Source organism: Enhydra lutris, unplaced genomic scaffold, assembly GCF_002288905.1.
Source record: "Enhydra lutris kenyoni isolate GAN:26980312 unplaced genomic scaffold, ASM228890v2 scaffoldscaffold96, whole genome shotgun sequence".
Lineage (NCBI taxonomy): Eukaryota > Metazoa > Chordata > Mammalia > Carnivora > Mustelidae > Enhydra > Enhydra lutris.
This window is the reverse complement of record NW_019154180.1, coordinates 4,141,634-4,154,853: the sequence shown is the minus strand read 5'-3', so window position 1 is coordinate 4,154,853 and position 13,220 is coordinate 4,141,634. Positions and strand designations below refer to the sequence as shown.

The 13,220-nt window shown below is 39.2% G+C and overlaps 1 protein-coding gene across 1 annotated transcript in view; it reads left to right on the top strand.

Annotated features, from left to right (window-relative positions):
• Positions 1-1,139: 1,139 nt before the first annotated feature.
• Positions 1,140-13,220, top strand: part of LOC111139148 (coagulation factor VIII) — a 128,782-nt gene continuing 116,701 nt past the window's right edge. The window contains 1 exon segment of the mRNA XM_022491305.1: positions 1,140-1,293. Within this exon segment, the coding sequence (XP_022347013.1) occupies positions 1,148-1,293 (146 nt within the window). The 5' untranslated portion in view covers positions 1,140-1,147.

The following is a 13,220-nucleotide window of genomic DNA, read 5'->3' as shown; positions in this document are numbered from 1 at the left end:
CCCTCACTCCCCCTGAAAAACATTAACCTGGGTAGGGGCTCTGCTTGAGCTCAGCAGGGCTACATATTGATGTAAGGAGATATAGCCTATACCTGGGACAAATGCAAACGACCTTAAGAAGCATCACACAACAACAATGCAATATAAATAAATACATGAATACTGCATAGTTATGAGTGCTACATAGACAAATGAAGCCAGGAGGGACGTCAGTAGTGTCAGTGGGGGTAGAGAACTTGCAGTGTAAATGCGGTAGTCCACACTTAAGCTCATTGAGAAGGCAAGACCTGAGCCAAGACTTGAAGGAGATGTGGACGTGGAAATGTGTGGTGATCTAGGGGAAAGATGTTTCGAGTAAAAGGAATAGCAAGTGCTAAGGTCCAGGTGCAAGAGTGTGCTTGGTATTTTAAGGAAGAGCAAGAAGGCCAGTAGTCATAGTGATGTGAGACCACAGAGGCCTGGAGGAAAGGAACATGCAGATCATGAGAGATGCTCTAGGCCATGGTAAAGACTTAGGATTTTACTCTGAGTGAGGTCAAAACCAGTGGAGGGTTCTGAGTGAAGGAGTGACACGATCTGCTTTATAGTTTTAAAAAGTCATTCAGTGGTAGCTGTGTGAGGGGCAAGGGTAGACACAGGGAGACTATTAAAATACTGGTTACTCTTGTTTGTGCAAGCAGATTCCAGAATTTCCAACAACATCCAGAGCTGCCTTTCCTGCTGCTTCTACTAAAGAAGAGGGTTGGAATAGGCTAGGAATATGATACACATTAAAGCTCCTCTTCACCTTGACCTCTCCGTCTCACTCTTCCTTTCCTTAAAGGTTCTGATTAAAGCAGCATTCTCAGGCCAGAGTACTCGCAAAAGTGAATGGGTTAAGATTCAGCTCCGCCCCTCTTTTCCTATTCAGTTCTTCCTGTGGCTGCTTCCCGTTGCTAAAAAGGAAACAATCTTATCTGTTACTGCTTACTGCTATACTGCTGTAACATCCAGCAGGTAAAGTTCCCTAAAATTCCCAGCAAAAATTTTGGGACTTTTCATTAAATCATAGAAAATTTACCTTTTTTCTCCTGGGACCTGAAGATATTTTACAGAAGAATTAGTCTTTTGTTTCTCCCCAGTTAAACATTTTCTAGCAGTACAAGCCATGCAAATAGAACTCGCCACCTGCTTCTTTCTGTGCCTTTTGCCGCTCAGCTTTAGTGCCACCAGAAGATACTACCTGGGTGCAGTGGAACTGTCCTGGGACTATATGCAAAGCGAGCTGCTCGGTGCACTGCATGTGGACGCAAGGTAAAGGCACGTTCTGTGGGGTCCCGTTGGGATTGTGAGCAGGCTTCAGGCTAGGATGGTTGTGATGGTGGTTAAGCACTGAAAAAGCACTGAGAAAGGTAAGGTGTGTGTGCTTATGGCCAATCCTGTTCACAGATCTCAACTATTTGTTGATGCTATTATGTTTTGTCCATTGCTTCTCTCGGTCACATGCTGCCACTTTGGAAACTAGACAGTGCAAGGCGGATGAAGAGACAAGGACCCTGAGAGAAAACAAAACTTTCCTCAGCCTACCTCCACGCTTCCCTACAGAGAGGCAGAACAATGAGATCCCATCAGTATTATGTACAACTTTAGTGTGTAGGTCTCCTGTGTACGTGTGGTGTGGTTTTGGTACCTTTGCCCAGTTTCAGTTTAAGAATAGTATTAGCCCTGAGTTCAGAAGCTTTTCATCTTTTTGGGTTCCAGTGCATTTTGACAGACTACTATTAAATGATGTTTTCAATATTATCTACGATCATCAATTTATTTAGATTTTTCTGCCTCTTCTTCAGTCAAATTTGGTTATATATTTTTCTCAGCAAAGCAATCTAGATTTTTCTGGATTTAAGAATCCATTGGTATCAAGTCATATACTAGTCTTCTGATGTTGTTCAGCTATTCGGTGTCTGTAGTTATATTTCCTTTTTCATTCTTATATTGTGTATGTTCTCTTTCACTCTCTTAACAATAATGTTTCTAGGAAGTTTCTCAATTTTGTTGATCTTGTCAGGAAACGTCTTTTGTTTCTATCAATTTCTGCTTTTTCTTTCATTAATTCATTCCTTCTTCCTGATTTCCTGATTTCAGTTCATTTTGCTAATCTAATTTTGCTTATTGAATTGAATGCTGGAATCATTTATTTTAAATTTTGTTTTGTTTTCTTTAAATGTGTATTATACGGATCTATCCCCAGTACATATATGATGGCAATATAAGTATTAAATATAATCATGTCATACATTACAGTCTTTTTTTGTTCTTTCTGTTTGGCTCCCCATCTGCCTTCGACATTAGCCCCCTTCTTGCCTGTCCCCAAACAAATAACCCTAGTATGGTTATATATCCTCATGCACACACACACTTATACATGCACATAAAGGTTTTCTTGGTCATTGCTTGTTTTACAAAAATGGGATATTACACACATGTTTCTCTCTCATTAGCACCTAGTGGAATTTTGTCTAAGTCAGTTAGCATAGCTTCAATTCACTTTTATTTTTATTTTAGAGAGGGACAGGAGGGGAGGGGAGAGGAGGGAGAAGCTCTCAAGCAGGCTCATGCCTAGTGCCCACCCTGAGATGGCCTGACCCTAAATCAAGAGTTGGTCACTTAACTGAGCCACTGAGCCAGGCGCCCCAATTCATTGATTTTAATGGCTACATAAGATTCTGTATCATTTCCACTTTTTGGTCATTGTATGCTGTATCATTACATACTGGTGCTTTATTCCTATGGGACAGATTCTCAAGAGGGATGTCACTGGAATGAAGGGAATATTTTCTATTTGGTTTTAATTGCCAGAAAGGCCAGAGCTCTCCAAACATTTCTACTATCAACATATGCGAGTGCCCTTCTCCCTGCTCTTATGTCAATAACTTTTATCTTGTTCTAATTTTTGCCAGCTTAGTTATAGAGTGATACCACATCATCACTTTAATTGCATTCCTTTTATTTCTTAGGTGGAACGTCTTTTCAAATGCCTGTTGGCTATTGCATTTATATTTTGAGATTTGACAGTTCATAGGTTTTGCCCATTTTTCTTTGCGCTCTTTTATTTTTTTATTACAAAACCCTTTTATTATCACAAATGTTAACTATTTGTTATACTGCCTTAACATACTAATGTATAGTGTGATTTCCCCCAAGACCTATTGTCTTATAGTAACTTTTACTAAAATTTTTTTAAAAATTTATAGTCAAATGTTTCTATCTTTTCTTTCATATCTTCAGAGTGGCCAGTGTTGGTTAAAAATGTTTTCTGCATATCAGTGTTGTATGTGTATTTCCCAGATTTTCTTGCAAGATTTTTATTGTTTTGCTTTTTTCATTTGTCATCAATTCATCTGATAATTATTTTTGTATATGGTTTAGAAATGGGATACGGGTAGTTTTATTTCTGTCTAGATCAGTAGCCTATGGCAATGGTACCATTTATCAAATAGTACATCTTTTACTACTGATTTGAATAAACCCATTCATCATATAAAATTTTCATGCATACTACTATGTATTTCTGGATGCATTATGCTTCTTCATTGAACTGCTTTTGTCTTGTTGTGTCAATACAATACTGATTTGATTACAGTGGGTTTATTTTATCTTCTGTTATCTGGTAAGTGAAATCAGTCCTCACTGCTCTTTTTTTTTTAACCTTTCTTAGCATTTCTTTTTTTTTCCCCTAAGATTTTTATTTGTTCATTTGAGAGAGAGCATGTGCACAGAAGCTGGGGGGTGGAGGGAAGGCTGAAGGAGGGGGAGAAGCAGACTCCCTGCTGAGCAGGGATCCCAATGTGGGGCTCGATCCCAGGACCCTGGGATCATGACTTGAACCGAAGGCAGAGGCTTAACCTACTGAGCCACCCAGGCACCCCTAAGTTTTATTTTTAATATGTTGATTGACAGATGGATTATGTTTATAGATTTCCTGACACTGAATACCCTTACATTCTTGGACTACAATTTATACTATAATTTGATTATTGCTGGGTTCTATGTGCTAATATTTCTTTGAACGCTGTATGCCTTCATATCACCCTTTGGCAGCTCAGCTGGTAGAGCAGAGGACAGTCGAGGTATAAACACTGTGTGCCTTTGTTATGTGAGATTGATCTAAAGCTCTATTTTTTATTATTACTCGATTTTGGTATTAAAATTTTACTGCTTGTATCAAATGAATCGCTGAGTGCTCCATCTTTTTCTTTTATAGCTCAAATGACATTAGAATTGCCTATTGTTTAAAAGTTAGATAAAGTTCATTTATGAGTCTGTTTGCTCCAGGTGACATTTGCAGTATTTTTAATCATCTCTTCAGGCTCTTCTGTGAAAATTACTCAAATCAAGTTTCAACTTTTTTTGAAGTCAGTTTTAATAATTTTATATCTGTGCAGGTAATCACTTTATTTTTTCATTCTGTTGCCATATTATCTAAGATTTGTGCCCTTTCTTTTTCTTAAATTCCTGTATATTTGGTATTTATCTTTTATCCACAAACAGGTTTGCAAGGGATTTGTCAATTTTGTTGTTGGTGATGCTCTTTTCAAACAATGAGTTTCTAAGTTTCTTTGTTTTGCCCAGTTTTTTTAAAGGTTTATTTATTTATTTGAGAGCACAAGCAGGAGGGGCAGAAGGAGAGGGAGAGAGAATCTGCAGCAGACTCAGTGCTGACCGCTGAGCCCAACGTGGGACTTGATCTCACGACCCTGAGCTCATGACCCAAGCTGAAACCAAGAGTTGGACACTCAACCAACTGTGCCACACTGCGCCACCCACCCCAGTTATTTTTTAATGTTTATTTTTAGGTTTTATCTTTGTCAACGATCTCTTAGTTTCTTTTGGCTTATTGTGCTGCATTTTTTTCTTTTTTTAAGATTTTATTTATTTATTTGATAAAGAGAGATCACAAGTAGGCAGAGAGGCAGGCAGAGAGACAGAGAGGAGGAAGCAGGCTCCCCACAGAGCGGAGAGCCCGATGCGCGGCTCGACCCCAGGACCCTGGGATCATGACCTGAGCCGAAGGCAGAGGCTTAACCCACTGAGCCACCCAGGTGCCCCATTTTTTTCTAATACCTTAGGAAAAGTGATGTAATTTTTCCTTTGTCCTTTATTTTTAATAGTGAAGGCATTTCAAGTTGTAGGTTTTTCTCAGAGAACAATGTTTGCATGCACACAGGTTATGATACGAAGTTTTCATTATTTACAGTAGTTTATAATATTGTCTTGGGTTTCATTTAGAAACATAATTTTTTTCTTTATTTTTCTGAAGTTTTTATTTAAATTCCAGTTAGTTAACAGTTCAGTTAGGGTTACTTCGTTTCATGTGTACAGTATAGTGATGCAACACTTCCATTCAACACCTGGTGCTTGGCCTTAATCTCCAAGTGCCCTCCTCAACCCTAACCCACGCTCCTCTCCTCTGGTAAACATCAGTTTGCTCTCTTAAGAGTTTGTTTTGTGGTTTATCTCTCTTCTTCTTTGCTTGTTTTGTTTCTTAAATTCCACATATGAGTGAAGTCATATGGTACTTCTCCTTCTCTGACTGACTTCACTTAACATCATACTCTCTGGCTCTGTTCATGCCATTGCAAATGGCAAGAGTTCATTCTTTTTGATGGCTCAGTAATGTGTGTATATATATATATATATGTACACCCCACATCTTATTAGTCAGTGACTCTTGGGCTGTTTCCATAATCTGGCTACAGTAGATAATGCTGCTATAAACATTGGGGTGCATGTATCCCTTTGAATTCGTCTTTTTGTATTTGGGTAAATAACTAGTAGTGCAGTTGCTGGGTTGTACGTTGGTTCTGTGTTTAACTTTTTGAGGACCCTCCGTACTGTTTTCTAGAGTGGCTGCACCAGTTTGCATTCCCACCAGCAGTGCACCCTTTTTCCACCTGTGTCTTGCGTTGTTGAGTAGCCGTGCTGACTAGTGTGAGGTGGGATATCATTGTGGTTTTGGTCTAACTTTTACTAACCTTTTATCAGCTATGTTATTTGCAATTATCTTCTATTTTGTAGGTTACCTTTTAGTAGTGTTCCATGATTCATTGCTCATTGCAACACGTGCCTTCAATAGCCATCACCAGGCTATACCATCCACCCGCCCCTGTCCCCTCTGAAACCCTCAGATTGTTTCCTGGAGTAGAGTCCATAGTCTCTTACAATCATCTCCCCCTCTGTTTCCCCCCCGCCTTCAGTATTCCCTTCCTTCCCCTAATGTCCTCCATGCTATAGACATTTTTAACAATGTTTGTTCTTCCAATCCATGAGCATGGAGTTTTGTTTTTGGTTTTTTTATTTTTTACATCTCTTTGTGTCCTCTTCAGTTTCTTTCATCTGTATTTTATAGTTTTCAGAGTATAGGTCTTTCAACTTCTTTGGTTAGGTTTATTCCTAGGTATCTTATTATTTTTATCTTATTATTATCTTCTTTTCATCTTATTATCTTATTATTTTTGGTACTTATTATTTTGATTGTAAATGGAATTGATTCCTTAATTTCTCTTTCTTCTGTTTTATTGTTGTTGTATAGAAATGCAACAGATTTCTGCATGTTGTATATCCTGCAACTTTACTGAATTTGTGTGTCAGTTCTAGTAGGTTTTTTGGTGGAGTCTTTCAGGCTTTCTACATAGAGTAGCATGTCATCTACAAATAGTTGAAGTTTGATTACTTCCTTGTGGATTTGGATGCTTTTTATTTCTTTCTGTTGTCAAATTGCTGTGTGTAGGACCTCCAGTACTATGTTGAACAAAAGTGGTGAGACTGGACATCCCTGTTATGCTGCCTGACCTTAGGAGAAAAACTCTCAGTTTTTCCCCATCGAAGATGTTGTTAGCTGTGGGTTTTTCATAGTTGGCCTTTATTATGTTGAGGTATGTTCCCTCTAAACCTACTTTGTTGAGGGTTTTTATCATGAATAGATGTTGTACTTTGTCAGATGCTTTTTTTGCATCTACTGAAATGATCATATGGTTCTTGTCCTTTCTTGTATTAATGTGTATCGCATTGATTGATTGAATATTGAACCACCCTTGCAACCCAGGAATAAATCCCACTCAATCATGGTGAATGATTATTTTAACGTATTGATGGATTTGGTTGGCTGGTATTTTACTGAGAATTTTTGCATCCATGTTCATTGGGGTTGTTGGCCTGCTGTTCTCTTTTTTTTTAAGATTTTATTTTATTTATTTGACAGAGAGAGAGATATCACAAGTAAGCGGAGAGGCAGACAGAGAGAGAGAGAGAGGAGGAAGCAGGCTCTCCACCGAGCAGAGAGCCCGATGTGGGGCTCGATCCCAGGACCCTGGGATCATGACCTGAGCCGAAGGCAGAGGCTTTAACCCACTGAGTCACCCAGGCACCCCTGCTGTTCTCTTTTTTAGCGGGGTCTTTATCTCGTTTGGGAACAGGGTAATAGATTGAATTTGCAAGTTTTGCTTCCTTTTCCGTTTTTGGAATAGTTTGAGAAGAATAGGTATTAACTCTTCTTTAAATGTGTGGTACAATTCTCCTGGGAAGCCGTCTGGTCCTGGAGTTTTGTTTGTTGGGAGATTTTTTGATTACTGATTCAATATCTTTACTGGTTATGAATCTGTTCAAGTTTTCTATTTTTTCCTGTTTCAGTTTTGGTAGTTTATGTGTTTCTAGTGCTGTATCCATTTCTTCTAGGTTGTCCAATTTGTTGGCGTGTAGTTTTCAATAACATTCACTTACAATTGTTTGTATTTCTGTGGTGTTGGTTGTGATTTCTCCTCTCTCATTTGTGATTTTATGTATTTGGATCTCTTTTCTTTTTGGTAAGTGTGGCTAGAGGTTTATCAATTTCATTAATTTTTCCAAAGAACCAGCTTCATTTAGGAGAATGAATTTTAATAGCATTTTTATTTGTTTGTCAGTTATTTCTTAGTATTTGGATCAACTTTGAGTATCATAATAGTTTCTTCTCGCTGTGTAACACATTACCTCAAACTTTACAGCTTTCAACAACACCCAAGTATTTATTACGATTTTAGTGGCTGAGAAGCCAGGCGGGCTGGCCTGAGCACCCTACTCAGGGTCATACAAGACCAAAATCAAATTGTTGACAGGGCTGCCATCATTACTGGAATTCATCTCCTTCTCTGAAGTTCCACGTAGGGCCCTTCATCCTCAGACTAGTCTTTCTCATGCTTTAAATCATTCTGACTTCAACTTCTACCTCATCTCTCTGACCTTTTCTGCCTTCCTGTTGCACTTTTAAGAACCTTATGATTACTTTGGGTCCACCCAGATATATCAGGATAATCTCTCCTTCTCAAGACCAGCTAATTAGCAACTTTAATTCCACCCACAAAGTTTCTTTAGCTGTGTAAGATAACATATTCATGAGCATAACACCAAAGGGGAGAGGCAAAGAGAAGCAAAATTTTGCCTACCACAGGTATAATTTACATACAGTGAAACATACAGATTTTTAATGTGCAGTTTGGTAAGTTTTGACAAATGCATACAAGTTACATCACCGCCACTTTAATCAACACACAGAACATTTATATCAGTCCTTCTGCAACTTTCCAGTGAGTCTCCCTATCCTGACCTGGCCCTTGGCAACAGGCTGTTTCTGGATTCATTTTTGACTGTTTAAGATTTATATATCATTAGAATCATACAGTATGTACTCTTCAGTGTCTAGCTTTTTATGTTTACCATCATGATTTAGAAATTCATCCAGATTGTTGCACAAAGTAGTTTTATTCTTTGTGTTGCTGATTGCTGCTTCATTATGGGAATATATCACAATTGGTGTGTCCATTCACTACCACATGACATTTGGATTGTTTCCAGTTTGGGAGCTAATAGAAAGACACCTGCTGTGAGCAGTCCTGTACAAGCTTTTGTGTGGACATCTGTTTTCATTTATTTTAGTCAGATGTCTAAGAATGAAATTGCTGGATGATACAGGAAATGCATGTTTAACTATAAGAACCGCCAGCCGCCAGTATAACCAGTTGCAACACATCCTGGACAATACTTGATGTTGCCAGTATTTACGTTAGTTATTTTAATGACTCTGTGGTGGTATCTCACTGTAGGTTTAATTTGCATTTCTCTGATGACTAAAGATTCTGAGCACCTTTGCATGTGTAACTGGCTGTTCCTGTATTTCCTTTGATGAACTGTCTGTTCAGAGTTTGGCCCATTTTGAAATTGTGTTGTTGGTCTTGTTATCTTTGAGAATTCTGTATATATTCTGGATGTGTTTTCAGATGTACTCATTTTAAATATTCTATCCTAGCACCGAATTTTTCATTTTGATGAAGTCCAGTTTATCTATTTTTTTTTTCCTTTGGTTCCTTGTGCTTTTGATATCTTGTCTAAGGAACTGTTGCCAAATCCAGGGTCACACAGAATTATGCCTATATTTGCTCCCACGAGTTTTATAGTATTAGCTCTTATATTTAGGCCTTGGATATGCTGAATTAATTTTTATCTGTAGTATGAGGAATGGATTCAAGTTCCTTCTATAGTCTATATACCCTGCAGTTGTGTAGTGTTAATGACCCTAAAGTAGAGGCCCAGATGGTCAGTAGCCTGATCTCTAACTGAACAATCAGCCACTTATCCATTAATGTAGGTCTTGTTAAAAATTATTAAAATAATTGTACTTACTACATTGTATTTTGTACTGTAGCTTCCATCTAGCATACAGCCTGTGCTATAGTGAATTCAATGGAGAAAATGATTTATTTGTCATCTGGCTTTCTGTTGTTGTGCGGCGGTCACGTGTATTTTTACCGGGAAGAAGTTTATAGAATTTTTATTTTGATGATACCATTTTATAGCCTGGATTATTTTGATACTGATTAACAAGATAAGCTGACTCTGGACACATCCTGACAACCTCTGCCAAGTTTTGAAATAAACATCTGGGGAAATTCAGTTTTATATTATCTGTTCCTGCAGCTGCTCAACTTCTTCTAAGCAAAGGTCAGGGAATATAATAGGTTTTCCGATTCTTTTTAGATAAAATGTGAAAGAACAGTTCATGTGAAGGACATTGTTGCTAAATAGATTTGGCAAGATTTAAATATCGAATCCCAAGGGAAATGCATAAACAAAAATCCCACAGAAGTTAGGAAGGAGTAAAACCCATGAACCCTGGAACATTTTGTCACTGTGCAGATTACTGTGAAACTGACACAGGCACATACATCACGTGTTTCTGCACCAGTGGAAACTCTTCACTCTAACAGAAAAGGTCCTAAATATGCACATCTCAGAACTGAATCAGAGACCTGGGTGGTGCTGATGCTCTTAGGAATGGCCCCTTGAATAGCGCCTAGTCTTTCTGTTTCTCTGTCCCACAAGCTTATTTCTTTTGCCTCTGATTTTTGCCTCTTTCCTTAGAGGAAGAAAAGAAGTGTTTCTGTGTGTTCTGGATCCTGTTCCCTCTAGTAAACATTCTGTGTGTCTTACATTTTCAGTTTAGTCAGAAATATTAAAGTGGAAGTACAGTACTCTTGGTCGTCAAAATACCTGTCTCTTGACATGGGTCTCAGTTTTGTTAGAAAGTGGTGGAAGCTTTGGAAAAACTGGGTGGAGTAGACTCTCCAGAACCAAGGAGACAAAATGGAAAAAGGGATGAGTTGATGAATGTGGAAGGGCATAGTTCTCAAAGTGGCTGGGAAATGGGACAAGTGGACTGAACAGAGGGGTTCGATTGATGGTATGGGCACCAGATGATATTGTTCAGTGACTACAAGCCATGTAGGTTTATGCCAAGGGAAGTTTTAGAGATGGATGAAATTAGAGCACATTTAAATATGAATTAATATGGGGTTGGGCTCCCTGGAAACGGACTGTGAGGGTTAGATGGCTGTGCGGAAAGTTTTTTGAGAGCGCTCAGAGGACCTGCACCCTGGAAGGGGAGGACAGGGAAGAAGTGGGGGTGGGCCCAGGGAGAAGCTGGGCTGCGGTGCAGGCTGACCCTGCAGGAAGCTCTGGAGCTGGAGTGACCTTCTGAGTCATCCCAAGTCGGGCTGGCTGTGGTGGGCCTTGTCCATCCTGATCCATCTTGAAGCACCACTTACCTCACATTTTGCCAACACTGGGGTAGCCCATACAGAGGCTGGTTGATGTTAATTGCCAGTCATCTTGTCCAGGGTCGATGCTCTCTGGTGGCATTAACGTACAATGTGAAGATTTGTACCTCTACTTCAATTACACCCAGGGTTGCGTAGGGGAACCCTGATGACCAGCCGCTAGTGGAGGAAAAAACCTGAGCTTTATTTACAGATGGGTCAGCTTGATACATAGGTGCAAAGGTGCTTTCGGTGGCTGGAGGGTCACCCTGTGCCTCTCCAAAGAGGTCTCTGGGTTCCTAGCTGTGCTTCCACTGGGAAGCACCTCGGCGCGTCCTAAGTTCTTGGGAGTCCCCCGCGGTGTCCTGCTGACATGGTCCACTGACCTTGGGCGGCGGCTTTGTCACAGATTCACAGCTGTCACGGAATGTCCAAAAACAACGCAGATAAAAAACATTCTTTCCAGCAAACATTGTTCAAATAATGAGAACATCTGTGCTTCCTTGACTGATTTTGTAGCTTTTTAAGCACAAAAATGCTTAAAATGCTGCTTTTTTACTCTGTGCATGTGTGCAGGCATGCAGGAAGTTTATAGGTACTTATCGAGGCTCGCTAAGTATCTGAATCGTTTCCTTGGGCTGTTGTGACGTATCGGGCTCAGTGCTTGTCTCTGTGGCTGTCAAGGTGGACACTCCAGCAGCAGTCGCTGGAGCAGCTTTGGTGAGTCTGTGATGTCATGTCTACGAGCAGGCTCCACCGTGGCTCCTCCATTCATATGTCCGTTCTGGCAACTCCAGTTGCAGTGACTGAGGCTTGGTGCCTTTTTTGTGGTGGATACTCTCTACTTTTTCATTCTTTGATGCTCTTCTTTTCTTTATGTAGATCTGAGTTCTTAATTTTAATTTTAATTTCCCTCTCTCTGTGTAGTTTGTTGTAATATTTCTTGTAAGACAGCTCTACTGGCAGCAAATTCCCTCCATTTTTGTCTGTGTAGGAGTTGTTATTTCTCCATCACTGTTGAAAGATAATTTTGCAGGGTAGAGAATTCGAGGTTGGTTGTTGTTTTTCTTCCTCCCAACACTTTAGATATGCAACACTCTACTCTCTTCTTGCTTGCATGGTTTCTGAGGAGAAGTTGTATGTAATTCTTTTCTTTGTTCCTCTTTGGGTAAGGTGTTTTCCCTGTGGATTCTTTCAAGATGTTTTATTTACCTTTGATTTTCTGAAGTTTGAATATGATATGCCTAGAAATAAATAGTTTTGGGGGGGCGTTTGTCCTGCATGGTGTCCTCTGAGCTTGCTAGATCTGTATGTTGGTGAATGACATTAATTTGGGGAAATTCTCATTATTGCTTCAAATACTACTTCTGTTCCTTCCTTTCTTTCTTTTTCTTCTGCTATTCTATCGTATGTATTACAACTTTTGTAGTTGTCCCACAGTGCTTGGATATTCTAATCTGGTTTTCATCATTTTTCATTTTCATCATCATTTCTGTTCTTTTCTCTTTGCTTTTAAGTTTAAAAGCTCCTGTGGTCATAGTTTCAAGCTCAGAGATTCCTTCCTTAGCCATATCCAGGCTACTCATGATTCTGTCAAAGGGACTCTTGGGGTTCCTGGGTGGCTTAGTTGGTTGAGCATCTGATTCTTGATTTCAGCTCAAGTCATGATCTCAGGGTCGTGAGACTGACATTGGTCTTCATGCTCAGCAGAAAGTCTGCTTGAAGATTCTCTCCCTCTACCCCTTCCCCCATTTATTTTTTTAAAAAGTTCATTATTTATATAATAAATAAAATCTTCTTTATTTTTATTTTTTTAATAAAATCTTTTTAAAAATACTAAGAGATTAATATCCAAAATGTACATTTCTCCCACTATCTGAAAGTTTGCTTTACAATGCTTTGCTTTTACAAACTACCTACTTTAGTATCTATTTTCACTAACTAAAAAAAAAAATCTGAAGAGGATTGTGCCTTTTACAGAATGGAAGTTTCTTCTTTGTTTTCTGCCATTTCAGTTTACAAAAGGTTTCATAGGCATGTTCTACTTTGGAATAGCAGGGGAAACCTGTATATGGAGAACTCCTTAAAACTCAATAAGGAAGGGGTGCCTGGCTGGCT